This window comes from Triturus cristatus, chromosome 7 (genome assembly GCF_964204655.1).
Source record: "Triturus cristatus chromosome 7, aTriCri1.1, whole genome shotgun sequence".
NCBI classification, from domain to species: Eukaryota; Metazoa; Chordata; class Amphibia; order Caudata; family Salamandridae; genus Triturus; species Triturus cristatus.
In genome coordinates, this window is record NC_140590.1 from 953366726 (window position 1) to 953393779 (window position 27054).

The 27054-nt window shown below is 46.4% G+C and overlaps 1 protein-coding gene across 3 annotated transcripts in view; it reads left to right on the forward strand.

Annotated features, from left to right (window-relative positions):
* The window catches only part of JADE2 (jade family PHD finger 2), a 533878-nt gene that overhangs the window by 343704 nt on the left and 163120 nt on the right, over positions 1–27054 (forward strand). For all 3 annotated transcript variants that reach the window (XM_085617976.1, XM_085617974.1, XM_085617975.1), the window contains exon 9: positions 8796–9287. In XM_085617976.1, the coding sequence (XP_085474102.1) occupies positions 8796–9287 (492 nt within the window). The remainder of the gene's footprint in view (positions 1–8795; positions 9288–27054) is intronic.

A 27054-nucleotide genomic window follows, 5' to 3' on the forward strand; every position in this document is an offset into this window, starting at 1 on the left:
CATAGGCGACCTATTGGCTTTACGTTGCTAGTTTAGAGTTTGGCAGGGAATTCACCGAATTCCAAATAAGGCCCGAGGTGTCTTTGGTGTAGTATTCCGTTTTTTTTTTTCACTCTGGGATTTCCACAAATGGTATTTTTAAAGTCTTTTCGATATTATTTCATTCGTATGGTCCTCTTTGGTCCTGATGAAGACAATACCACTATTTCCTGAAGCATACCTGCTGACACGCCAACGGTGGCGTTAACCCTATTAAAGTATAAAAGCCACTTTAAAGATTCTGTGACATACCAACTAATTAATTCTTAATGAAAGTGAGATATTTGGGTAACTTCACATACAAGCAATCCTAGAGATTAACTTTAGGTTTTTTGAATTATGGCATTGGATGGCCAAATAAAACACAGACCGGTTTATCCATGTTACCTTTGCTAAGTTCAAACTAGTTATACTTGGTCCATAATACGCATGTTGTTTTGCCTATGAATGTGCTGCATTTATAAATACTTGTTTTGGGGCAGATTTTCTATATGTTTGATCCTTATTCGAAGTTTTTTTGTTTAATATATGGGGCACAGATTTATACCAATCATATAGGTACTGAGATGATTAATGAGAAAAAAACATTGACAACAGTATTGTTTTTGATAAAAAAAAAAATTGTATCCAGGCATGGGTTACAATAGATCTGTAGTTAGAGTGGAAATTACAGGCACATAGCAGGGTAAAACTCTTGGAAATGTTTCCGTAAAGAAAGTCTTTTTTAAGGAGCATAAATAAAATAATGGTGTAACGAGTCCCAGGAAAGGCGGTTTTTAGGTCGAGCCTGACCCAGCGCTTGCACTGGTCTGGCGGAGACCTTATGTAAGGAGGGCTTCAAAAAATGCTACCGCCAGCTACAGCATGCAGTGCAAGTGCGCGGGTGTGCGCTTGCACTGCAGGCTGTGGCCGGCGGTACCATTTTTCCCCCCCAGCTTTTTTCTTTGTAAAGAAATAGATGCTTGTTTCTATTTCTTTACTTTTGCTATAATCGGGCACCGGTGCTTTACTTTTAATGTTAAAAATAAAGCGCCGGTGCCGCGATTATAGCAAAAGTAAAGAAATAGATGCTTGTTTCCATTTCTTTACCTTTGGTATAATCGCGGCACCGGCGCTTTACTTTTAATGTTAAAAATAAAGCGCCGGTGCTGCGATTATAGCTAAAGAAATAGAAACAAGCATCTATCTCTTTACAAAGAACAAGCATTGGCATAGCCAATAGGTCTCGCTTTTGGGACCTTTATAAGTATTTATTTATGCAGCACAATTTCTTTGGTGCAACAACAACTTGCATGGCTAAACACTTACAAGGTCCCAAAGGCGCGACCTATTGGCTATGCCAATGCTTGTTCTATTTGGATGTAGGAATAAAGTGATACCACGGGGCAACGTTTCTTTCTACTGTAATCAGAAAAATATAAACACTGATGGGCTCCCTTTTAAATTTGAAGGGTATTACAGGGCACCCATTCGTGCAGAGATATTTTGGGCTGTATTTTATGACGTACTTATGTGAGCATGCAAAAGTATTCTTTAAAAAAATTACACAGCAGTTTACGTTCCCACTGCTAGGTGGGGGGTGCCCACAAGTTACTAATAAAAAAAGAGATTAAGTGTAGCAGAGACTGCTATTGTACTGATATTCCTTAGTCCTACTTCCTCCATATGATCCACTAGCCAATCCTGCTCCGTTTTTGTTCAAGATTTTCAAAGTAAGTAGAAGCTGGGATATTCGATGCCTTGGGTCATACATGGTCGAGGCTATGCTGCTGTGATTATCAAAATACTAAGGAGTCTGTACTTGGGTGCAAGTAATTGCTCTGGTTCTCTGGTCTTGTGTCCAGACAGTTCAGGATTATGGATGTGGAGTTAATAGGGGCAGCCAGTGTCAGGACTCACCGTGTGAACAGTTTACACTTTTTAAATACACGTGTGATTAACTTTTGTACTTTTTTTTTTTTTTTTTTTTTACTCTGTTCACTTAGCTTGTTCTAAACAGGATCCACTGGCAAACACTTCCCAAAAACAAAGTCGTCAATTTAAAACTTGACTGGGATCCCTGTTATTGGTGTTTTTTGCCTCACAAAGCAGTCTAGCCCAGTTCTCATTTTTCTGCCTTACAGTAGAGCACAGGGTTTGACTTGGCTGCCTGGGCACTTTAACTTTTTTGAATCATGCATCTTATTTTCGATATTCTCCTTTGTTGATTATTTCTGCAGTTTTTTAGTTCCAGTTGGCTAAACTAGAGACGGTTCTCTGTTTTTCCTACTTAAGATTTACAACAGTTTTCAAGCAGGCCATTAAGCGCATCTGCATCACGCCCTGGAAGCTGCCACCTTGTGCTTTCTTGTGGCTGGTGCTTTAGAGTTTGACTGAGGAATCGTCTCCTGACAATGTATGCCTAGGTGTTGGAACTAGAGGAGGTTCACTTCGTCGTCAGACATAAGTTGTATATTCTTAGTAGCTGAGCCAACAGTCATCTGTATGTATTCCACCTTCTAGGGCCTTTACCTGTCCATTTCAAAATTAGCATTCTCAGATGTATGCATTTGTGGGTACCTCCGGGGAGGGGAAATGGAAGCTGAACTTGGTAATGGATGGCTCATTCACCCCAGAAGTAAATGATTAACCGAGAAGTGCTCCTGCAGCAGTACCAGTCTTCAGGCTCGAAACACACTTTGGTGAATCAAGCTTCTAAATCCAAACCCCTGGGTAATTAAGGTTTGAGTAAATCATTTACATCTGAGCTAATCTCGATCTCCCTAGCACAGGGCAATACATTTCGAAGAAAACTGTTGACAAATGAGTGCTTGATGGAAACCTAAATGTTACTGTCACATAGAGTCCAGGAAAATGAAAATGAGGGGGGGCGGGTAGGGGGTAGGGGAGTTGCCTACACTGTAATGGACTCAGTTGGCATAGCTGTACCAGAGCTGCCAAACTTGTGTTATTGTCTCTATCTCCTCAGATTTGACTCCATCCTTAAGTACCCGTCCATTTAACGGACACATTCCTCCTACAGACGCTTAATTTTATGAACTAGTCCTAAACGCATAGAAGACAGAGACTTCTAAGTCTGACAGTACCTTTATCATATCTCTCACCATGTTGACTTTGCTGTCTGACGGCAGAAGAGATGTTTTGAACTGTATAAATGAAAGCGTTTATGCCCATCCCGCCCCCCCCCCCACTACACACAAACACACACAATTTTTATTTTTGCTGTTTGGCTACCTAGTTCTTTTTAAAATAATGTATTTTAATGTTACTTCAGAAAACACTGGATGTTTGATCATGCAGATCGCAGAAGTAAACTTTGGTTACATCACCCATGCCAGTGCATTGTATCAGTCGGTGGTTCGTACATTGGTCTAGGAAAGCGTGTTGATAGTCTTCACTTACTCCGCTGAACTGAATGCAGCTGCTGTCAAAAGAGGATGAGAAGATATATAAAAAAGAAAAAACAACAGTTTAAATCTCCTGGTTCCTCGTCCTCCTGCATGCATTGTTCATTTTGAGCTCTAGAAAGGCAAGCAAGCGTCCAATGAGGGTTTTCTGTCTTTCATAGCACCTACTTCCCTCTTTCTCTCCAGGCTAATTATAGAAATTCCGTCTCTGCCATGAATACTTTTAATCCAGCAAGTGCTAGTCACACCCTTACTTCTTCCCAAGCCCTGCTGCGTCTTAGTTGAAAACAAAAATTGTAACCATTGGCATGGACAGTTTCTTCTAAGGTCCCACTGTTGGCTACACTGCGTCAAAAGATACCTATTGCTTATGGGAAAACGTCATGGCCTTGGCTGCTCTTATGCCCACAAAGCCTACCCTATTTTTCAGCACCAAGTTAGTTTTAGAATGGGAAGTGGTGTGGCAAGGCACACTTTGCATAACATACTTGATCCAGTGTACGCAGTTGCTTGCTCTGTATACACCAGAGTGATCCTTTGATTGCATTCATGGATGAGGATGTCTGAGTTCTCATGCACTGTGACTAGATAGTTCCTCAAAATATCTTTTGATATATTCCACATATCTGTCACCTAGGCCTACACATCACTTAATGACAGCAAGACAATTGTTCACACACGTCTCCCAAGAAACAGTTTTCCCAAACGTTCAAGAAATTCAGGCTATCGGAGGGATGGGGGAATGGTTGGGGGGGGGGGGGGGGGGGGGGCTTTCCAGCAGAGATCAAGGCAGATCCTTCTGCAGCAGTTGCTGTACTTAATATTGATCCCCCGGGTGCATAGCTTCTAGTTTACATCCAAATGCCAAAAAAGTTGTTTGTGCTTTGTGTTTCAGCTTACTGCCCTTTTTTTTTCACCCTACTTCTGTTTGGTCATTATCACATAGGTTATTGTAGTAGTAGTTGCTCACCTAAGGAGAACGAGAACATATCCACATTCTCTATGATTATTTTTGTATTGATGAAATCTTTCTTGATTCCATCTGATAAAACAGCCTATAGGTACACTTCTAGACACACACACTAGTTGGGATGCCCCATCACCAGAGAGCAAAGTACTTTGCAGATTTATTGGATCTTTTACTCACATATTTAATTTCTAACAGGGTTGTTCCTTTGAATTTTTAGCGTGAACGTTTTCTGTATATTTATGATATAACTGGCCTGTCTCGGATGTGTTAGCTGCTGCGGGTAGTCTGCACCTCCCGAAACCTGCTCAGTGAGTCACTCGGATTTGATTTGAGTATTTAATTGTGTATGAAGGAGAATCTTTCGGTGGGAGTACCTTATTGCAATTACTGACCAAATTTGAGATGCACAAGGTTTCTTGAGATATGTCAACATTGTAAAATTGAGTGATCAGCTTAGTCATTGTAGGATTCCTCATCTCCTTGGACATTGGTCCTTGGTGCTGATCCTCAGGCAATCGTACTGCAATATATTACCTAGAGGAGAGAATATTAGTGGATTGAACCAGTTGTGGAGCAAACCTCATCTCAGTGAACCTTGCTTATCTGGAGTGCTAGCAGAAAACTTTGGCAGATGCCTTCAGGAGCTAGTGAAAGCTCATCCAGAGGGTAGTGCAGGCAGTCTTAATGAGGAGACAAATCCCTTAGGGAGATCGATCTTCCATGTGTCAGAGGAGCAGGTGATGCCCGGAACTGTTATATTTTTTAAAGACAAAGATCCAGAAGACTGAAAAAACGCCCATACTTCAAGCAGGTTATGCCTGCTATTTACCATTGACCCATTCTTACTAATCTTAGTAATCCTGTGATTTCTTTGGGAGAATAAAAATGTCTAACTGGTTGCCCTGAATGCCAGAGAAAAAAATACATACAAGATAAAAAGAAAAAGGACCCCTTAGAGCCCCTGTTAGACAGGTATCTTAAAGTAATAGCCCAAGGGTTGTGTAGAAAACAGTTCCCTTTCAATATCATGCAGGTGTACATACGACCGCCTATATTCTCTCTCTGGACTCCAACATAGATTCACTTTATATAATTAGTGCATTTGTGCTTTAATACATCTCTAATCCTACTACATAACTCATCTCTTTTTTAAATTTTTTTATTGTGGGCTATTGCTCCTTCCATAATAGAGACTTGACCAGCCTCTCTTAACCAAATAACAAAACGGGCGGCAATGAACTGCCTTCCAGTGTCTGACTAATAAAAGCGCATCCCAATCGTAATCCTTGCCAATGACCTGGGTTAATCTAGAGTCTTGTTGAAGTCGGCAGTTTGAACCTTACATACTGTAACCCTAGAGGGTTTTCCTATCAATCTCTCTTCAGAATTCTGTCAATTCAGAGCATTACTTAAATGTATAGAGATGTTCTGCTCTCTCTTGCTTACACCTAGAGCAATATGGGATGATTGCATTTAACCACATAAAGAACAGGTGGAAAGGGAGTAATCGATGCTTCTCAAATGCATAATGTGGTCGAGCTAACCAATTATACCACTTAATATCCCGTCAGGACATACCAACCATCTCCAGTCTACAAGACCGGTTTTTCTGCGATATGCAGGATTTCTCATTAGCCCATATAAGAGTCAATTATTGACTTTTGTTTCCTAGAGAAATTATTAGGATATATAATAATAAGCCCTGAAACTAGAATAAAGCTTTAGGCATGATCACCATCTTTAATATACTTTATATGGCTTGTCATTGTAAATGGTAGATTTTGCTGCATGGCAAGTATCTTATTGACTTGTCTTCATTTAGCTAAGTAGGTTGATTTAAAAATATAATTTGGATCTTTAGAAATTTTCACACCGAGATATGAGCCTGATGCTAGCTTTCTCTTGCTAGGCTATAGCTGAGAACCACCATTGTCATTGTTCTGTTACCGCATGGTGGCCTAGTCCATACTCAAAGCGAAATTAATCAGATGTTTGCCAACTATTATATAGAACTCAACCTAGCGCAGCAGAAGGTGATCAATTAAGAGATGTAATCCTACAGAGGTCAGGCTAGATGAAATTGCTGCCTCAACAAGTCCCTAACTGCAGCCCAATTCAGGAAAGCAGTAAAAGAGATGACCAGAGGGAAAGCACCTGGTCCCGGAGGCCTACCTGTATAATTGTACGCAGCCTGTTCAGATTTCTTGACCCCAAATCTCTGAGATGTACTTAACTGCCTTTCAGCAAGATATTTTGCACATATAACGTATGAGGAGAAATAGTGTTCTTCCTGGACCCAAGAAGAGACCCAGTAAATAAGACATCCCAGCCACTATTAATGTTAAACACCAAAGCTCTCTCAGCTAAAGTTGAGTTGAACAAAATCACACTTATTCATATTGCACCCTACATTTAACAAGTGCTCCCACCATCCTGCAAAGTAATAGGATGGAAGTTGGTTACATTCTGCTACTTGGGGGTAAGAGTATATTGTGAAGATTCAGATGTCATAGACTGAAATGTAAGAGCAGAAATAGTGACACTAAGGGGCATTGCAGCATTTTTATAAGTCGTTGCCACTAACTGGGAGGGTTGTAGTATCTAAGATGGTGGTTTTGCATCAGACACTGTATATTTCACCACCCAACCTGTGCCATTGCCAAAATTGTTATTGTTCACTTAGCTGTTGGAGCTCGTTCTTGAATTTACCCATATATTGATTGTTTATCAGAGATGAATATGCAGACATAAATATCAAACAGTCCTATTCGCAAAATGGGGCTTTTTTTACTAAGAACTGAAATTGTAATTGATATATAGATATGTCAATGAAGTTTGTTTGCCTGTTTCAAGATGGTAAGACCAAACCAGACTTTCTTGAGGGTTATGCCAAGTAATTACCTTTGCTTTTGATTGATTTTTCCTATATTTTGATAAAGATCCAAAATGATTTAATTTGAGAATAATTTGACTAAACATTTGGATTTCTGGTCAGGATTAGTAAATTGTTAGGATGGAGCTGGATATTAATTGTTCTATCTACAGAGAAGAGATGTCTAAGTGATCTCAAGGACCTATGATTAGTACAATGGATTAATTCTTGTTAAAGAAGTTCACCCTTTGAGGACCGCTGGGAAACCGATTATGAATGGGAATTTTGCCAAGTTAAGCACCTTCCATAGGGTTCCCTTAATTTGAAAGAAGCTTAAGACATTCAGGCACTATGATCCAAAATGCACCAGCGTGGGCAAGGTGGAAGTGACATTCATAAGTGAGGGAACTGGAGATTCTTCATTGGTGAAATGTTTCTTAGAGAAAGGACCTCCTCGCTGCTGAAATATGATGATTGTTTTCTCTGGGGGTGTATTGATTGCAGTCCGCATTAATAGAAGATTATCTTCAGGCTTCTTGTTCTGATGGACATTACGTTGTCTTCAATATGACAGTGGTCATTCAGGTAGCTTCTTTGAATCTTAAAGTTGTAACTGAATTCCACTGTGATGTACTTAATTGGTTTTGGAAACTGTTCAACGTTTGAATGTGTCCAGAGCCACGATATTCTACTTTAAGAGAACACTTTCCTTTAAGGTTTCAGATAATTTATCAAGAGTGGGCGAACCCCAAATAACAAGGCTTGGAAAGCTGCAATTGCAATGCTACGGGGACTTCAGAAACCTCTGAGACTTCATGAGCATTCCGCTTTAGCATTGACGGCTTTTCAAAGGCACTTGGGCATCACATGTATTTCTGGACCAACAACAAGGGGTACTCATGCTTTCTTTAAAAATTGTCAAGGTGTAGACCGTATCTTTTCCCAAAGGCTTGAATCAGCCTTTTTTAATTGTGAAATCAAGTTCCTGACCATTTGTAAAGGAGCCAGAGCTGGTTGAAAGGATAACAAATGTTTACTTTTGTGGTGATTCTCAGCCATCTCCTTATACAGCTCATATCATACTCCAGTCTTATGTGTATGGAAAGTCATGACTTGGGAGTTAGTGGTGCATGGGCAGAAACCAAGGTCTCCCCTTTTCAAGTTTTTCAGCAGGTTTTTCTGATCCTGGCTTCAGTCTAGCCAGGTCCCAACCATTTATGTAGGAGGGGAACAAGGACATTCTTTCACTTATCAACCTTGCTAATACTGTTGCATTGATTCTTATTTTTCCAATCGAGGAGGAGAGATGAGATGAGACTTTTTCACAGGGGATTTCTCTTATTAAAATACTTGGTGTGTAGTTTACCCAATAAGGTTGTCTATTCCTAACAATGCAAGGGGAAGTAATCTGATAATTGACCTTCTCCATGCTTATTGCTTGGCCTGTGATTGTTTACACCACCATGCAGAGTTACTCATATTATGCTTTGTCTCTTTTCCCCCTTAGTGTTCCATGCCTTTCTGTATCACTGCATTTCATGTAACATGTGCATTTGACAACAATCTTGAAATGCGAACTATTTTAGCAGAGAATGATGAGGTGAAGTTCAAGTCCTTCTGCGTCGATCACAGTAGTGGAACAACAAAACCAGAGGACTGTCGTCTCCCAAAACCGGCTGCTCATGCCTCGTTGCTAGAAACTGATCAACAAACTAAAGTGGACTTGGAAAAAGTAACATTGAGGAAACAAAAGCTCCAGCAGTTAGAGGAGGAATTCTACGAACTTGTCAAACCTTCGGAGGTGGCTGAGAATCTTGACTTAAAGGAGTCGCTAATTGATTTCATCTACCAGTACTGGAAGCTTAAAAGGAAAGCTAACTTTAACAAACCACTTATGTCACCTAAGACAGATGAGGTGGACAACTTAGCTCAACAAGAGCAGGATGTGCTCTACCGACGTCTGAAACTCTTTACACACCTTAGGCAAGATCTAGAAAGAGTAAGTCCAACATTATGTTTGATTTCAACCAAGGTTATTGTTAAATCTCTGCTTGCAACTTTTTAAATCTTCCATAAATTAAATGTACCTTCTGCGCAGATTCTAATAGCAGTTAGGTGACTGCCATATTCTTCATCAACTGTTTGAATTTGCTTATTGAATGAACTTTTGTTTTCTGCATATTGGTATGCCTTAATTCTCTGAAGTATGTCATTCTAATAGACAATTGTACATGCATAACTCACACTCATTTGGAGGGTGTCATTTGTCTTGGGTTCATTGGGGCCCTGTTACCTAACAGATGTCTCTGTTAGACTTTAGTGGTGGTCACTTGCCCTAAAGGCCCTCTCCACTTTTGAAAACATTTCTCTCTGTTGGTTCAGTAGTATCACACGCCAACAAAATCTGACTTTAACTGGCTCTAATGATTTACAGATTGAGAAATATGCAGTAGGCTTGTTGGGTTATTTCGTTGTGTGCACTTTCAAAGTTTTTCTTCTTTACCCTTTACCTTATGGGCTGAGGATCTGCGGGATAATGAGTTCTGCAGCTGTGAACAATTGGCATGTCTCTCAAACTCCAAGCAGAGCCAGAGCCTAATTTCACAATGATTTGTTGGACTGGAGCCTTAACAGTTCATTTTAAAATTGGATTTGAATAGTACAGTACAATAATGTTTTGAGGAAGTTACAGTACAAATAGCCTTATAAATAACTTTCCCTCTTCCAGAGCAGCCATGAAGTACAGAAAGGTCGGGTTGAGGGATTTTGAGGAAAAGTGTTTAGTTAACACACTAAAACCAGGGATTATCTGGGGAAAAAAGAATGGAGTGGGGCAACCTGCCCTTTCATAGGTCCATGACACCACGACCTGACGGCCCCAACAGTCTTTGTTCCCTGTGGAAGAGTGTGTATACCGTTTTTATCTGGAGAAGTGTGGAAACTCTGAGTGGCAGCAATTTTGTTGATCGCCTCAGATTCCTGGACTTTCCTTCACATAAATCTGAGGCAAATTGTGTGGTTTTAGCCAAAGGTTGAGGTTTACAGGGCATTCTGGGTAATAAAATGCTGTGGGATCCATGCAACTTAGACACTCGTCTGTATCTAGTAAAACAAAATGTTATTACATTTTGGTCTTTTCTTGCTTTCCTACATGGGAACCAACAAACTGAGTAGCTTCAGAATCCCCAACATGTGGGGAAGGGGGTGTGTATTTGGCCTTGATACCTTTTATGTAGAAAAATAAATAATGCTAATGAAGGATTAAGCTTGAACTTCCTCAAAAATCAAACAAAGGCTCAGTACTTGTGGGATGGGGGAGTCTCAGCTGTTAAGGGATTGAAAGTACTGTTCTTGCAGTGATATTTCCAGTAGAATAGACTTTGAATACTCAGCGAAGATCGGTTTCCCTACTACCTTTGTTCATAACTCTTGTTAATAAGCAATTTATGTAGCAGCAGATTCCAAGACGCAGAATTTATGAAGAATAAATACACAAAAGACACAACAGTAGTACCACATGGTTCCAGGCAAATCAAATCGCATATAACAAATCTGGATATAAATTAAATTTAACCCTACATCTGATACTACATAGATTTCTTGTCTCCCTTTTAAAGCCAACATTTTCAATTTCCCTCAAAGACTTATACCTGTGTTTGTAACCCGGCATCACCAGATTTTATTGTATATATTTTTTTAGGCCCCCTCCCTTTATACACTTATTTTGGGGAAAGCGTTCACCAGTTCATATTTTAACTCCGTGCTGTGATGGATGAGTAGGGAGCTATTAAGTGAAGTGAGAAACATTTTGATATAATGTGCACATTTTTACTCCCTTCTCCCAACACCATGGACTTTGGCCCTTCAATCCACACTTTTTCTGCTTCTTATGACAAAAAAATACCTACTTGTTCCCAGAAGATTCTTAAATTGGGACAGAGTTTGATAGTATGGAAAAAATCCACCCTGCCCCCACAGCCTCTGAGGCACATATCAGTGTGCACCCAATGTAAAAACGTTTGTTTAGTTAGTGTGAATCCTCGCATATTGGTTACTGCGTCGGGATAGTGTAAGGTTTCCTGCTGTTAGGTATCATCATGATCCCCTGGCTCTGACACCAGCTGAGATGTCAGTTTGTTTCGATGTCCTTGGGTGGTGGCAATCAGAGTTTTTGGACTTGCAGACTCCTGGTTTGGACTTCAAAGAACATTTCATGTTTCAAAGATGTTCCAAATGTGATCAAGGTGTGTATCTTTAACACACGCCTAAATTGCAAGTATCAGAATACCTCTACTTGTTTTAGATTATACTCCTATTGTAGTAGTTAAATATTTTTCAGGTAATTGACACCCCTTACATCTCCCAGGATGCTCAACACTTCCCATTTTTCACATCCTTGCAGGTGCCTCAGTGCCTTCAATCCAGTATTTGTCGATTATGGCTTCAGGCCCATCTACCCTACCATCCTAATGTAATTTTCTGATAGCTACTTTCTATGACCCTACTACTAATTGATTGTGTTGTGGTAATTGGTTAATCTGAGCTGCCCAACATAGCACAGCTGGGTACCACTGGTCTCCCAGAGCATATATATCAAACCTAAGTGACAGTTCTTCTTGTGACGGTGTTGGTTTACTACCTTCAAGTCCAATCTATAGTAGTACCTGCGTATATGAGGGTATGCAATGCCACCATCATTAACACCATAAAAAACACAGGATGTCATCTGGATAAAACAGCATTCCGTCTTCTCATGATAATACTATCTAACACCTCTGACTGAAGCATCTCTCCTGACCCGTAGGAGATATATACATATATATAGCCTTCTCCATTGCTTAATTGTAAAAGGATGATTGCTGTTGCCTTAAGCTCTGCTATTAAAAATCTGTCCACCGACTGCCAAGGCTGCGTAGTGTTGAATTCATCTCAGGCCTCTTCAATCCAGTACCAGACACCCACTACCCCTTTATCTCACTGTTGGCTGGTCCCTGCTTTCACGCTTTGTGCCTGCTTTTCTGTCTTTCTCTTCCTCCTCCTTTCCTGTTAGTGAGTTTTTCTCTCGTAGTCAATATCTGATGAGGAAAAATAGGAGCCGGTCCCAAACAATTAGTAGAATGGCTGACATGTCCATTTGACTGTGTTAAAGCCTTTAGCTGCATTCAGTTCAAGAACCACCGTATGCTCTAAAAAAAATTTTTTTTTTTTATTCATACGACCATATAAACATCATACTTCAGTTGGGTTTAAATCCAATCTGGACTGGGTGTTCCTTTAATGTTCTAAAGTTGACTCTGATGGATACTTCCAATCACAGATTCCTCGTGAATATATGCAGGCACTAGACTGGATCCACAAGTTTTTTCAGCATAGCCCCTGAGTACTGGAAGGTGGTGCTATGCAGCTTTATGTCTACTCTGCTGCACACCAGAATTGATCCCTTTGGTCAACATAGGTGCCACCCATTCACACTGATGTCAATTGCTTTCTTTCTGCACCTTCATATATAGATCTGTAGTTAGTTCCTCTTTTTTTCTCATCAGTTGACTAAGATTTTCTTTTGAATAATTTTTTTTAGTGTGTAAGGCAAATGTCACCTCCAAAGACTACATGCTTTAGGCCTTCTAGGAACTGTCACAAACAAATGTATAGATCTCCCTGAGGTATTCCTTTGGTATCTGAAAGTCGGGCCATGTCTCCACGTCATGCGGGGAGTGTACCCTGATATAATTGAACTAGTACAAAAATAGTGGTCCCTAAAATATAAATAAATATAAATAAAGAACAATTGATAGCATCCTCTAGGCTGCGTTTGCTCCCCCAGATTTCAGCCATCCACTCCTACTTAGGAGATAGTAAACTAGAAAGATGACCACTCTCTGCAACACCTACATAATACCACGTACAGGAACCTATTCTGGTAACTGCACTCGGCTTACTGCCCATGTGCTCCTCGAATGGTGCATCCTGTAACCTTACTGAAACCACCACTGAGCGCACACATCCGAGAGGCATTCTGCATACGGTGGCATTCTCATGGGACAGTGTTTTATTACTCCCTACTAAGTTAATCTTTTTCCGTTGTTTCACTCTCTCAATCCCACCGCATTGATTCAGGCATGGTAACTAAGGAGCATTTTCTAACCTATCATGGCTTGACTATTATTCGTGGCACCATTCATTTGAACCTATGGCCAACTGACAACCTGAAATCTGGTGAGCCTTTACCCCATTGTTTAATTTATCTGCTGTTCTTTCCTTTGGGACAATTTTTAGTCACTTCTGACCCTGTTTTCATAGCTTTTCATTTCTTTTTTCCATATAATTCCTCTGACTTTAAATATGTGCGTGTATTGGGTTCTCTAGCCCAACCTATTGACTTCTCTTGTCTATCTTTTTCTTGTACAAATTTCAGCTCTACCCTGTGGCTCCACCATTCAGAGTCCTGATGATGATCCCATATCTCTGATGGGATTGAAACATCATTGACTGTGGCGTGGCGTGGCCCCTTAAAAATATTTAGTTTCATGCTCTGACTGGCTTTTTCGTTCCTGTATATTTGATACACACTTTTATCACACAAGTGTATCACTTTTACCGAGCACGTTATAGTCACTGGCACAAACTGATCCTCGCAGTAATACATTCTCTGGTTTCCGTTTTTTGATTAAATTCCTTTTGGATGCGTTATCAGTTGTTCTTTATTTGTATATTAGAGACCACTTCTTTATTCGAGCTATAATACCCTATGTCCCCATTGATTTATGGGTTTACCCATGTGTCAATCAAACGACCTTTGTGCAATCGTAGGATTGCAAGGTTTCTTTGATTCTGAAATTGAGTTCAGTAACCCTTTCTCCTTTTTCCTGTCAGATGTAGTTATTATGTCTGATTTCACACCAACTTACTCAGAGGACTATAGCAAAACAATTCTTAAGGGCTTGTCTTTGTTCACACATAGCACAGGCAATACTGTTGGACTACAAGTCAAGAGCGTACGAGGTGTATTTACTGAGAATAAGAAGTATAAACACAGGTTCAGCCATATTGGCACTACTTGTTCCAGACACTGGATGGTGATTGGTATTGATTCAGCACTAAAACATAAATAAAACTCCTAGAGGAAATTTAAGTGCTAGAGAAACATAAGGGACTCTTAAACAGTCTATGATGCAAAATCCATTCTTGAGTCAACGATACAGGAATTCAATCACATAGAGCAAGCCAAGAAAGTCACCAAAGTTACAGAAAATATAGAAAATTACAAATTCGAAAACGCATATCCATATTCCGGTATCGACTACTATGTCAATAGAACCTATAGAAATACCAGTTACAGTCAGTTTTTCAAAGAGACCTCAGAAGACTCAGCCGATGGTTCCGACACTGCTGAGGGGATGAGTGGGTCTTCAAACCACATAGGGAAACGTGAAGGTTATTATTTTTTTAAACAAAAGGACCAATCTGAAAGAAACATGTAGTGATGGATTCCTTACCTTATAATTACCCCCAGGCGTCAGACTGGATCCGGAAAGTTTTCATCAGCAGTACCCCTGCTCGTCGGTAGGCGTCGTCGTGCGGCTCCGCGTGCGTCGTTGGTGCCGGCATGGCGTCACTGAAGCTACTTAGAAGCACGCAGACATCAGTTCTTTTTCCGCTCCAGTAAGCGCAGATCCGGGAAGAGCTTGTACCCCTAGTCATTTTTTGGGGGGGGGGTTTTGTAGGCCTTTTGCCTCTTTTTTTCTGTGGGGACTGTCACCGCATGATGTCGGTGACGGACCCACACCGCGTGTGTCTCTTACTGCCTGGGGCGCAACCACGACTCCGTCGTACGCCGACTGCCGGGCCATGGCGCCGAAGACTTTGCGGGAGCGGTCCCGAAAGTTGCTGGAAGTCCGGCAGTCGGCTCTGCGCCGCTCCAGGTCCCGTGGGAGGTCAAGGGAACTGTTGCAGAGCCGTCACCATCATTCTTCTGGATCGAAGTCTTTCCACTCGGGGTCAGGTAAGTTGAAGCATTCCAAAAAGAAGTCGAAGAAGCGTCGTCGCTCCTCGACTTCCCGTCGCGCGACATGGGTGCGGGTGGTGCCACCCCCGCGGCTCCGGTGGAGCCTGCGATGTTGCCGCTGGTCTACCCGCCCTTCCCGGGTCCAACGGCGACGCCTGCCGAGGTGCAAGAGTTTCTTGCGGCCATGGCGCGACTCTTTGGGCCGTCTGGCCCTGCCGGGGCGCCTACGAGCCCCGTGAGCCCGACTGGGGTTACTGACCTTCCATCGCCGGCGGCTATGGCGTCGCCGGTGGCTCTGGTGCCGCAGGACCCCCAGGGATCCGGGATCGGACCCCGGTCAACGCCGGTTGACCTTATAACACCTCCACCGACGTCGACCCTACCGGCACCACCTCCGACTTCGCCCGCTCCTCAGGACGACGTCGTCCACAGTTTCAGCCCTGAACTGGACACGGTGCCGGATCAGCGCCACTCGGCGCCGATTCAGATGCCGATGGGGCAATTATTTCTCTATGTCCGTCCTCCGTATTTTCAGCCTGTTCCACAGACTTCGGAGGAAGGGGAAGACTGGGAGGGGTCTGAGGACCCTCTCACACAAGACTCTGCTTATGACCCGGACTGGGCAGAGGATTTGGGGGATGCCAGTGTTCTTGACACCTCACCTGACCTTGGCATGCTGTCTCCACCTATCGTGGCCACGAAGGAGGGAGCCAGTTACGCAGTGGTGTTGCGTAGGGTGGCCGAGACCCTCCACCTCGAATTCCCTACAGTGGCAGTCAGGACTAACCTCCTGACAGAAGTGCTCCAGCCGGCAGCGACCTCTTCGGAGCCCTTGCTGCCCTTTAATGAAGCACTGTCTGACGTTCTTTTGGGCACCTGGTCCAGGCCCGACACAGGGGCTCCTGTGGACAGGAACGTGGCCCTTCGCCCGGCTCCGGGCAACCCCCTCTTCCTCTCCAAACACCCCATTCCTGAGAGCTTGGTTGTCCAAGCCTTTGCATCCCAGAGCGTGTTCCCTTCCGCACCTCCAGATAGGGAATCCAAGAAGTTGGAGCAGCTTGGCAAGAAGCTGTTTTCATCTGCCAGCTTAGTGCTGCTGTCGGTGAACATCGTATGCCTCTTGGGCTGTTATTCCCACTCTGTGTGGGACGCGGTTGCGCAGGTGCTGCCTAGCTGTCCGTAGGAGGCCCAGACAGTACTCACCCAAGCTATTGCTGCTGGGAGAGACGCAGCTAAGTTCACCATCCATTGTGGGCTTGACACCGCCGACTCGCTGGGCAGGGCGATTTCCACGACGGTGGCGCTTAGGCGCCACGCCTGGCTGAGAACAGTTGGCTTCTCGGGGGATGTCCAGAACACTCTGATGGACATGCCCTTTGATGGCATTCGCCTTTTGGCAATAAGGCAGATAGTGCGCTGGATCGCTTTAAGGACTCGCGGGCTACGGCCAAGTCCTTGGGCCTGTTGACCACTCGGCCCTCTCCACCTTCTGCCTTTCGTTCCTTTCGTGGTGACGGAAGGGGTGCCCCACTACGTTCGCAGGGCCACAGGCCAGCACAGCAACAACAACAGCGTGGACGTGGGAACCGTCGAAGCGGTGCAGGTGGCCAGTGGGCAGGTCAGTCCACCTCCACCCTCGCAGCATTCACTGCAAAGCCTTCCTAGTCCGACCTTTCAGGCCCATCAAACACCAGTGGGCGGCAGAATTCGCCATCATCTCCCCCACTGGTGCAACATCACTTCAGACAAGCGGGTGCTGCAAGTTGTCCGAAGGGGCTACTCCCTCCCTTTCGAGACTTCCCCTCCAGGCATGCCACCTCAATACCACCGCATGTCGGGGGACCATCTTGCGTTTCTTCAGCAGGATGTCACGGCCCTCTTGGCCAAGGGGGCCATCAAGCTCGTTCCTGGGCCAGAAGTAGGTTGTGGTTGTTATTTCCACTACTTTCTAGTCCCCAAGAAGGACAAGGGTCTGCGTCCTATCTTAGACCTTCGGAACGTCAATCGCATCCTCCGGAAGGAGAAGTTCAAGATTCTAACACTTGCTCAGGTCTTGTCTGACCTAGACCCGCAAGATTGGGTGGTAGCATTGGACTTGCAGGACTCTTGCTTTCATATTCCCGTCCCACCAGCGTTACCTGCGGTTCACGGTAGGCCACGAGCATTTTCAGTTCACCGTGCTCCCTTTTGGCCCTACCAGTGCCCCTCGGGTGTTCACGAAAGTGATGGCAGTGGTCGCAGCTCATCTGCGCAGATCAGGGGTCCCAGTCTTCCCCTATCTCGACGACTGGTTGTTGAAGGCGGGCTCGCCCCAGGCAGTCGTCTTCCACCTCCAGACTACGGCCGACCTCCTGTATTTGCTGGGGTTCTCCATCAATGTGCCGAAGTCGCACCTGATTCCCTCTCAGAAGCTCCTCTTCATCGGAGCGGTTCTGGATTCGGCGCAGTTTAGGGTTTACCCTCCCGAGCAGCGAGACTGGGATATTCAGGCTATGATTCCGATCTTTCAGCCTTTATCCGGGGTTTCGGTCAGGATGACCCTCCGGCTACTGGGCCTGATGGCCTCCTGCATCCTGTTGGTAGATCATGCCAGATGGCATATGTGGGCTCTGCAGTGGGATCTAAAGTTCCAGTGGGCACAACATCAGGGCAACCTGTCTGATCATGTCCCGATCTCGGAGGGCACTGCACAACAATTGCAGTGGTTGCTCACGAATCGCGATTGGGTCAGTGGCAGATCCCTCTCCCTTCCCCATCTGGAACACACAGTGGTGACGGACGCGTCCCTTCTGGGATGGGGCGGCCACATGGGGGAGGTGGAAATCAGAGGGCTCTGGTCTCCGGCAGAGTCCCGGCTCCATATCAACCTTCTGGAGCTTCGGGCGATCCGACTTGCACTGAAAGCATTCCTTCCTTCTGTCAAGGGGAGAATAGTGCAGGTGTTCACGGAAAACACCACCGCCATGTGGTACTGCAACAAGCTGGTTGGGGTCGTGGACCCTATGTCAGGAGGCTCTGCGTCTCTGGGCATGGCTGAAACATCCGGGCATTTTCCTGGTGGTTCAACACCTAGCAGGTTCTATGAAAGCCAGGGCGGACGAACTCACTATTATCGTTACCGAAGGTAAGTAACTTGTGCTTTATGTCCACTCAACTTAGGCTGGGGGAGAACAAAGGGTCAAAGATGGCTCTGCAACACTAAAGTGACAGACAAACATAACAGAAATATTACCAGTGGGGACCACTTCCACAAGACAATCGATCAGTGCCCATTTTTTATTTGGCCTCACATATTTTATCTTCTAGTGAAATTTCTCTGAGTAAAGGTTGATCATCTGTTCCCACCCAAGGAATCAATTTTTTCAATTGCAGGCCCAATAATTTTAGATTCTTTTGCATAGTACACCTTAAGGACTTTTATGGAGGGGAGGCCATGCACTTCCAAATTGAATATATCACTTTTAAGGTCTCCTTCGAGCAGCCCCCCGCAGAGATGCTTCCATTTGAAAGATTAGAGTTAAAACATTGCACATTTACAGCACAAGAGTATTTTTACTCCGTACATATTTTTCTAGAACACTCAGCATTCACTAAAATCAAAACAGATACTTCACTGATTATAAAACCTGCTATCTGAACGAGACACGTTAGTGATAGATTCCTTACCTTAGAATATCCCCAGACGTCAGACTGGATCCGGAAAGTTTTCTGTAGCAGTACCCCTGCACGTCAGTAGGTGGCGTCGTGCGGCTCCGCGTCAGTCACTGGCGTTGTAAGCGCCAAGATGACGTCACGGTGACTACTTAGGGGCTACCCATGCGCACTGACGTCAGTTCTTTCTTTTTACGCGCCAGCAAGCGCAGATCCGGATAGAGCACGTACCTTAGACACTTTTTGACTACTCTTTTGGGACTTTTTGTCTCCCCTTTTCTCTCCTGGTGCACGTAGGGATGCCTGGCTTTAAGTCTTGTGGGGCCTGCCATCGCAACATGTCGGTGGCGGACCATGATGTTTGCCTCTACTGCCTGGAGACCGACCATGACTCCCGGTCCTGCAGGGACTGTCGAGCCAATGGCCCCGAAGGCCTTGAGGGAGCGACGCCGGAAGCTGTTGGAGGTCCGGCACTCGTCCCAACGTCGCTCCAGGTCTAGGGACTGTTCCCGCAGTCGTCCGTCCTCGTGCTCCAAGTCTTCGCCCTCGGATTCTGGTAAGCAACGTCAACAAAAGAAGTCTAAGAAGCGTGTTGCTCTCTGACATCCCCCCCCCCCCCAGTCGGTCCTCGGATGCGGACAAGGGGGACAGGGCTTCTGCCCCTGCGGCTCCCTTGGAGTCTCGGAGTCTCGCGGCCTACCCGCCTTACCCGTGTCCGTCGGCGACTCCCGAACAGGTGCAAGAGTTTCTTGCCACCATGGACCGCCTTTTTAGGCCACGGGCTCCCGCTGTCGCGCCTTCAGGCCCCGCAGTCCCGTGTCCAGATCCTGTTGGCCTGTCAGCGACGCCGGCGGATCCAGCTTCAGCACCACAGGATCCCTCGCTGTTGGTCCCGGTGCCCCGAGGTCTGGCACTGCCGGCTCCAGCCCCAGCGCCGCCTTCGGCTCCTCCTCTGGCGCCGCAGTGGGTGCCGTTCGTTCCACCCTTGCCCCGGTTCCAGGACCATTTCATTCCTACCTGGGATCCGCATTGGGAGACGCCGGGGCTGGCGCCGTTTCCGACGCCGTATGTCCCTGCTCCGGCTCTGCCGCCGCGACCGGTTGCTTCAGCAACGGAGATGGAGGATGACGGGTATGGGTCCGAGGACCCTCTTGCCCGTCAATGTGACTCCGAGCAGGACTGGGTGGACGATCTGGAGGACGCCGGCGAACTTGATGTCTCTTCTGACACGGGGTTTGCCTCTCTCCCACCTACAATGGAGGAGGGCGCTTCCTACACGTTGGTGCTCCGTCGGGCTGCTGAGGTCCTCAACCTCGATCTTCCTACGGTGGTCCTCAAAACTAACCTCACCGAGGTGCTCCAGACGGTGTCTACTTCGTCGGAGCCACTGCTTCCCTTCAATGACGCCCTCACCGACGTCCTGTTGGGCACTTGGTCGCGACCGGCCACGGGGGCCCCTGTAGATAAGAATGTCGCCAAGCATCACCGCCCAGCGCCTGGTGAACCCGCGTTTCCAACCACTCATCCTACGCCTGAGAGTCTGGTCATCCAGGCCTCGACGTCGCAGAGTGCTTTACCTATGGCTCCGCCGGATAAGGACTCTAAGAAGCTGGAACAGTTCGGTAAGCGGTTGTTCTCTTCGGCCAGATTGGGGCAGCGGTCAGTGAACACCGCCTGCTTGTTGGGCCGCTATTCCCATGCGGTGTGGGATACCGTTGCTCAGGTGTTGCCTCAGTGTCCTGAGGAGGTCCAAGCTGTACTTTCCCATGTGGTTGCTGAGGGTAAGGATGCGGCTAAGTTCGCCATTCGGTGTGGTTTGAACACCACTGACTCGTTGGGCAGGGCGATTTCGACGACTGTGGCGCTGGGTCGCAACGCCTGGTTGCGATCAACTGGGTTCTCGCCTGATGTCCAGAGCTCACTCATGGATATGCCCTTTGATGGCACTCGCCTGTTTGGCGATAAGGCTGACAGTGCACTGGAGCGTTTTAAGGACTCCCGAGCCACGGCCAAGTCCTTGGGTCTTTCCACGAAGAGCCCAGCCACGCCTGGTTCTCTTTCCGTTGTTGGCCAAGGCAGGGGCGCCCAGGCATGTTCCTTCAGTAAGCCTGTCAGAACCAGCCTCAGCGCGGATGCGGTTTCCGCAGGGGCGGCTCTGATATTCAACGTGGGGGTGAGTCCACATCCGCCCCCTCTGCTTCTACCTCCAAACCTTCCTAATCCAAGCTTTGTGGAGCACCCCACGCCGGTGGGTGGCAGGATCCGCCACCACCTCCCCGACTGGTGCGATATCACATCGGACAAGTTGGTGTTGCAGATCATCCGCAGGGGTTACTCCCTTCCCTTTCAGTCCTCCCCTCCAGCCATGCCACCTCGGTGCCACTGCATGTCGGGGAATCACTTGGTACTTCTCCAGCAGGAAGTCACGGCCCTCTTGACCAAGGGGGCCATTGAGTGTGTTCCTGGGCCGGAAGGAGGGAGTGGTTGTTATTCCCACTAATTTCTGGTCCCCAAGAAGGACAAAGGGGGCCTGTGCCCCATCTTGGACCTCCGGAACGTCAATCGCTTCCTCTGGAAGGAGAACTTCAAAATGCTGACTCTGGCTCAGGTCCTGGTGGCCCTCCACCCTGGAGACTGGATGGTAGCGTTGGACTTGCAGGACGCATATTTTCACATCCCCGGGGTTACCTGCGGTTCATGGTAGGCCCCGAGCTTTTTCAGTTTGCTGTGCTTCCCTTTGGCCTAACCAGCGCCCCTCGGGTGTTTACGAAAGTGATGGCGGTGGTCGCAGCTCATCTGCGCAGGTCAGGGGTGTCAGTCTTCCCCTACCTCGACGACTGGTTGTTGAAGGCGGGCTCGCCCCAGGCAGTCGTCCACCACCTTCAGACTACGGCCGACCTCCTGCATTTGCTGGGGTTCTCCGTCAACGTGCCGAAGTCGCACCTGAGTCCCTCTCAGAGGCTCTCCTTCATTGGAGCGGTTCTGGATTTCTCGCTGTTTCGGGTTTATCCTCCCGAGCAGCGAGTCCGGGATATTCCGGCTATGATTCCGATCATTCAGCCTCCGTCCCGGGTTTCGGTCGGGATGACCCTCCGGCTTCTGGGCCTGATGGCTTCCTGCATCCTGCTGGTGACACATGCCAGATGGCATATGCGGGCTCTGCAGTGCGACCTGAAGCTCCAGTGGGCGCAACATCAGGGCAACCTGTCCGATCATGTCCAGATCTCGGAGGGCACTGCACAGCAGTTTCAGTGGTGGCTCACGAATCGCGATGGGGTCCATGGCAGATCCCTCTCCCTTCCCCAACCGGAGCACACAGTGGTGACGGATGCGTCCCTCCTGGGATAGGGAGGCCACTTGGGAGAGTTGGAGATCAGAGGCCTCTGGTCTCTGGTGGAGACCCGGCTCCATATCAATCTGTTGGAGCTTCGGACGATCCGACTTGCACTGAAGGCATTCCTTCTATCTGTCCAGGGAAGTGTGGTGCAGGTGTTCACAGACAACACCCCCGCCATGTGGTACTGCAGCAAACGGGGCGGGTGGGGTCCTGGACCCTATGTCCAGAGGCTCTGCTCCTCTGGACATGTCTGGAACATCAAGGCATCACCTTGGTGGTTCAACACCTGGCAGGTTCTCTGAACGCCAGGGCGGACGAACTCAGCCGCGGGTGCTTGATGGATCACGAATGGCGTCTGAACTCGGACGTGGTGCAAGGTCTCTTTCTGCAGTGGGGAGAGCCTTGGTTAAATCTATTCGCCACCGAAGAGAACGCGCAATGTCATCAGTTCTGCGCGTTGGAATTTCCAAGGCGACACTCGCTCGGCAACGCTTTTCGTCGCGAGTGAAGTTGCGGTCTATTGAATGCCTTTCCGCCTATACCACTTCTGCCCAGAGTGCTGAAGAAGATCCGGCGCGACCGGGCCCAATTCATCCTTGTGGCTCAGGATTGGGCACGAAGATACTGGTATCCCGAACTACTCATTATGGCGATCGATCCCCTGATCAGTCTGCCTCTTCCGGAGGATCTTCTGTCGCAGCAGTGGGGGAAGGTCCTTCACCCGAACCTGTCCAGCCTCCACCTCGATGCGTGGAGATTGAGCGGCGACAGTTGACAGCCTTCGATCTTCCTTCCGAAGTCTGTGATGTCATTCTGGCAGCCAGGCGTCCCTCCACTAAAACGGTATACGCCTGCAGGTGGAAAAAGTTTGTGGCATGGTGCACAGCAAAGGCTGTGGATCCCCTTTCTGCCCCTCTTTCTGAAGTTCTTCTGTTCCTTCTTTCTTTGGCCCAGCAGGGCTCTGCTCTGGGCACTATCAAAGGTTATCTTTCGGCCATCTCCGCCTGATCTGGAAGGCTTCCAGATCAGCCTTCTCTTTTTAAGTCCCTGGTTATTAACTGTTTTCTTAAAGGCATTACGCACACGTTTCCTCACGTGCCGTTCATCATGCCTCAATGGGACTTGAATCTCGTTTTGACCTATCTGATGTGCGCTCCTTTCGAGCCCCTTCATACCTGTCCTTTGCGTCTTTTTACTCTTAAGACTGCTTTCCTGGTCGCTATCACCTCTGCCAGAAGAGTGAGTGAGCTCCAGGCTCTTTCTTCCAAACCTCCTTTCCTTCCTGTTCATCCTGGCAAGGTGGTGTTAAGGACCCGTCCTTCTTTTTTGTCAAAGGTGGTCACAGCCCTTCCACATCGGGCAGACCATCACTTTGCCTACCTTCTTTCCGCCTCCGCATCCTTCAAGGGAGGAAGAGAGGCTCCACCGCCTGGACCCAAAAGGTGCGCTTGCATTCTATCTAAAGCGTACACAGCAGTTCCGGGTGGATGACCAGCTTTTTGTTGGCTACGTGGGCGCCAAAAAAAGGTCGGGCTGTGCACAAACTGACCATCTCTCGGTGGGTCGTTCCGTGCATCAAAGCATGTTACTCCTTGGTTAAGGAGGAGCCTCCTGTGGGGCTGCGTGCCCATTCTACCAGGGCCACTGCAGCCACTACTGCCTTGGGACGTGGCGTCCCCTTGCATGACATTTGTCAGGCAGCTACGTGGGCCTCGCTGCACACGTTTACCAAGCATTACTGCCTTGATGGTCCGGAGAGACGGCTTCCTTGGCCGTTCTGTTCTCCGTGACTTTCTGGTGTGATCTATTCGCAGACCCACCACCGGGGTTGGTATTGCTAGGGTATCTATTCTAAGGTAAGGAATCTATCACTAATGTGTCTATTTCAGATGCACAAGTTACTACTAGTAATGTCTGTAAGAGACATTAGTTAGTGATAGATTCCTTACCGCCCGAACCATCCTCCCCGTTCTGCGAACTGATTCTAGGGTTAAAGTCATCCCCCTTTTAGGGCCCTAGTTCCATGGCACCAGTGGTCAGTTTCTTGCATGGCTCTGCGTTCCTGACGCGGAAAGTCATGTACAGAACTGACGTCAGCGCGCATGGGTCGTGCCTAAGTAGTCTCCGTGACGTCATCTCGGCGCTTACGACGCCAGTGACGGACGCGGAGCCGCGCGACGCCACCTACTAACGTGCAGGGGTACTGCTACAGAAAACTTTCTCGGATCCAGTCTGATGCCTGGGGATATTCTAAGGTAATGAATCTATCACTAGCTAATGTCTCTTACAGCTATATCGTTACACAAGTAGGAACTTGTGCTACAAGGGTGGAGGAATCGTTTTGCAGGATTAAATGGCTCAAAAATCCGAGATGCACCACCATCTGTCCAATATGAAATCCTTTTCAATGACTCACAAGAGAGCCCACTCCTGGCATACAATTGCAAATTCTTAAAACCACAACTGTAGCATAAATGCCAATAAATATAAGTATTTACATGTAAACAACTCTGAAACACTGTTCATCTAAACCCTCCCAAAAGTCCCCAAGGATGGCAGCAAAACTCCGGGAAGCCCATTATCTCCGGTTGCAGCTCTGTTCTGGAAAGCATTGGCGAATACATTGATTTCTTTATTAAACCTTTCTCCTCCCTGACTGACTGTTACATCTTTGACAGCATGTGTTTTATCAACCTGATAAAGAAAATGCGCTTCTCAGTTTACTCACCACGCTTGACATTGAATGACTTTATCCAAACACACCTCAGGACGAGGGTATCAATGTCTTAAAGAATCTCATCTACACACGAACTAGGCCACACCAGGTACCCACACCATTCCTTATTTCCATACTTGAATTGACATTAACTTGGAACTACTTCCGTTTTGACAAGGAGTTCTTTTTTCTGACCAAGGGCACATCTGTGGTAGCGGATTCACGCCTAACTCTGCTATTTTATATATGGAGAACCACTACCATCTTGGCCCCTGCTAATCTGTTTAGAAACCAGGTCCTCTTTTGGAAAAGACATATTGCCGATATTGTTCTCCTATGGGAAGGGACATATTCCTCTGAACCAAAACGTCAGTGCCCTTAAATTCACTCTGTACCACTATAGTAATGTTAAAATTCCATTTCTTGACTTAACTTTAAAAGTGGAAGACAATCAACTTTACACTGCTCTATATTGAAAACCTACAGAAAGTAAGACTTTCCATTCCTATAAAAGTTATCATCCACGCTCGCTTTGGGACTCATTATCTTACAGCCAGTTTCTGAGAAACTGTCACAATTGTAAGAAATAGGTGGATTTCTTTTGGGAGGCCGAGATTCTAACTGATAAACTCCTGGTGTGAGGCTACCCTGTTGGCTTTCTAAAACACTCAGCAAAAAGAGCTTGGTGTTCACCTAGGGACACTTAATTTGCCTGAAAGACTAATGAAAACTCAGAGAGACTGGTATGTGCCAACACAGTTTCCTCAGCCTTGAATGTTGTCTCTAAATGTATTAGGAAACACTGGAAAGTACTGGCAGCTGGAGACCTTGCATTTGAGCTTCGAAAGTTTGCATACAAAAAAGGTAAAAATGTGACAGACCCACCTTGTGTGTGAGGCTCTGTCGCGGATGAGAACCCCTATCACTGACCACTGGGGCATTCCTCCTGTAATGGGACATTATAAATGTGAAAATAGTATTGTATGTTTCCTAACTATCGAGACGTAGGTGTTTACCACAATAATATGACTGCGCTCTCGAGATTCTCCAGTTGCAACTCATGTAATGTTGCTAATGGCAAATTAATTGTTGCCCTTGTAATTTGCTTTATATCAGTCGGACTACACAAAAATCAAAATCCACATTTGTAAACAGAAAAGCAAGATCAGATGCAAAACCCTAACTGCACCATTGGTCTCACATTATATTGAACATAGCCGGCAGGTGATTCAGACTGTTTCTATCCCTGGAAGAGGTGGTACATTTTTGGGGTTCATCTCCTTAACAGGGAAAAATTGAGAGAGCTTCTGTAAATGGACATGATGGGGTTGATTAGGATGCCTGTCAGACTGGTTTCCGCGGTCCTGTCGGACCGTCAAAGGTTTCTTCGGAAGTGTCGATCCGCCCGCCGGATTACGATGCATGGTTTGTTTTTAGACCGACCGCTAAAAGAATGCCGACTCAGACAGCTTTCTCTGACCGCAGAGATGGCGATTGGAGACAAACTGCTTCCATAGAGCTGTACGGGGATCTACGACTACAGATATGTGTGTTTCCGATGACCCAACTGTGGTGGTTCGACCCGCTGCCTCGAGTCATCAGAAACAAAGGATTTGGGGTACACACCCCAATCCGCTTCTCTCCAGCAGTCTCCAGTGGATCCCTTTCTCCAGATCCCCCCCTCCAAAGCTGAACCCCAATGATAACGATCCTGTGGGCGCCAGAATCAAGGTACGTCCCTCTGCGGTATGCATGCCCATTGACTGGACTGTGATTCTGCCACATTCCTTCACTCATTGGGTACAGGGTGCACAAGGCATATCCCCACATATGTTATGCATGTGTGTACATATCATATTTTTCTTGAGTTTTGTACACATTTGCAGTGACATATTAGGGGATATGTGCATTGCAATACGGCAGGGGGACGCTTCCCGGCCTCGGAGGTTGGACGGTCTGTCTGACCGTTACTGTAATGAGGCCCTATGAAATCGAGATTAAACAGACAAGAGTACCGGACATCACTGATATGCTCATTGCAGTGAGAACTCCAAGCG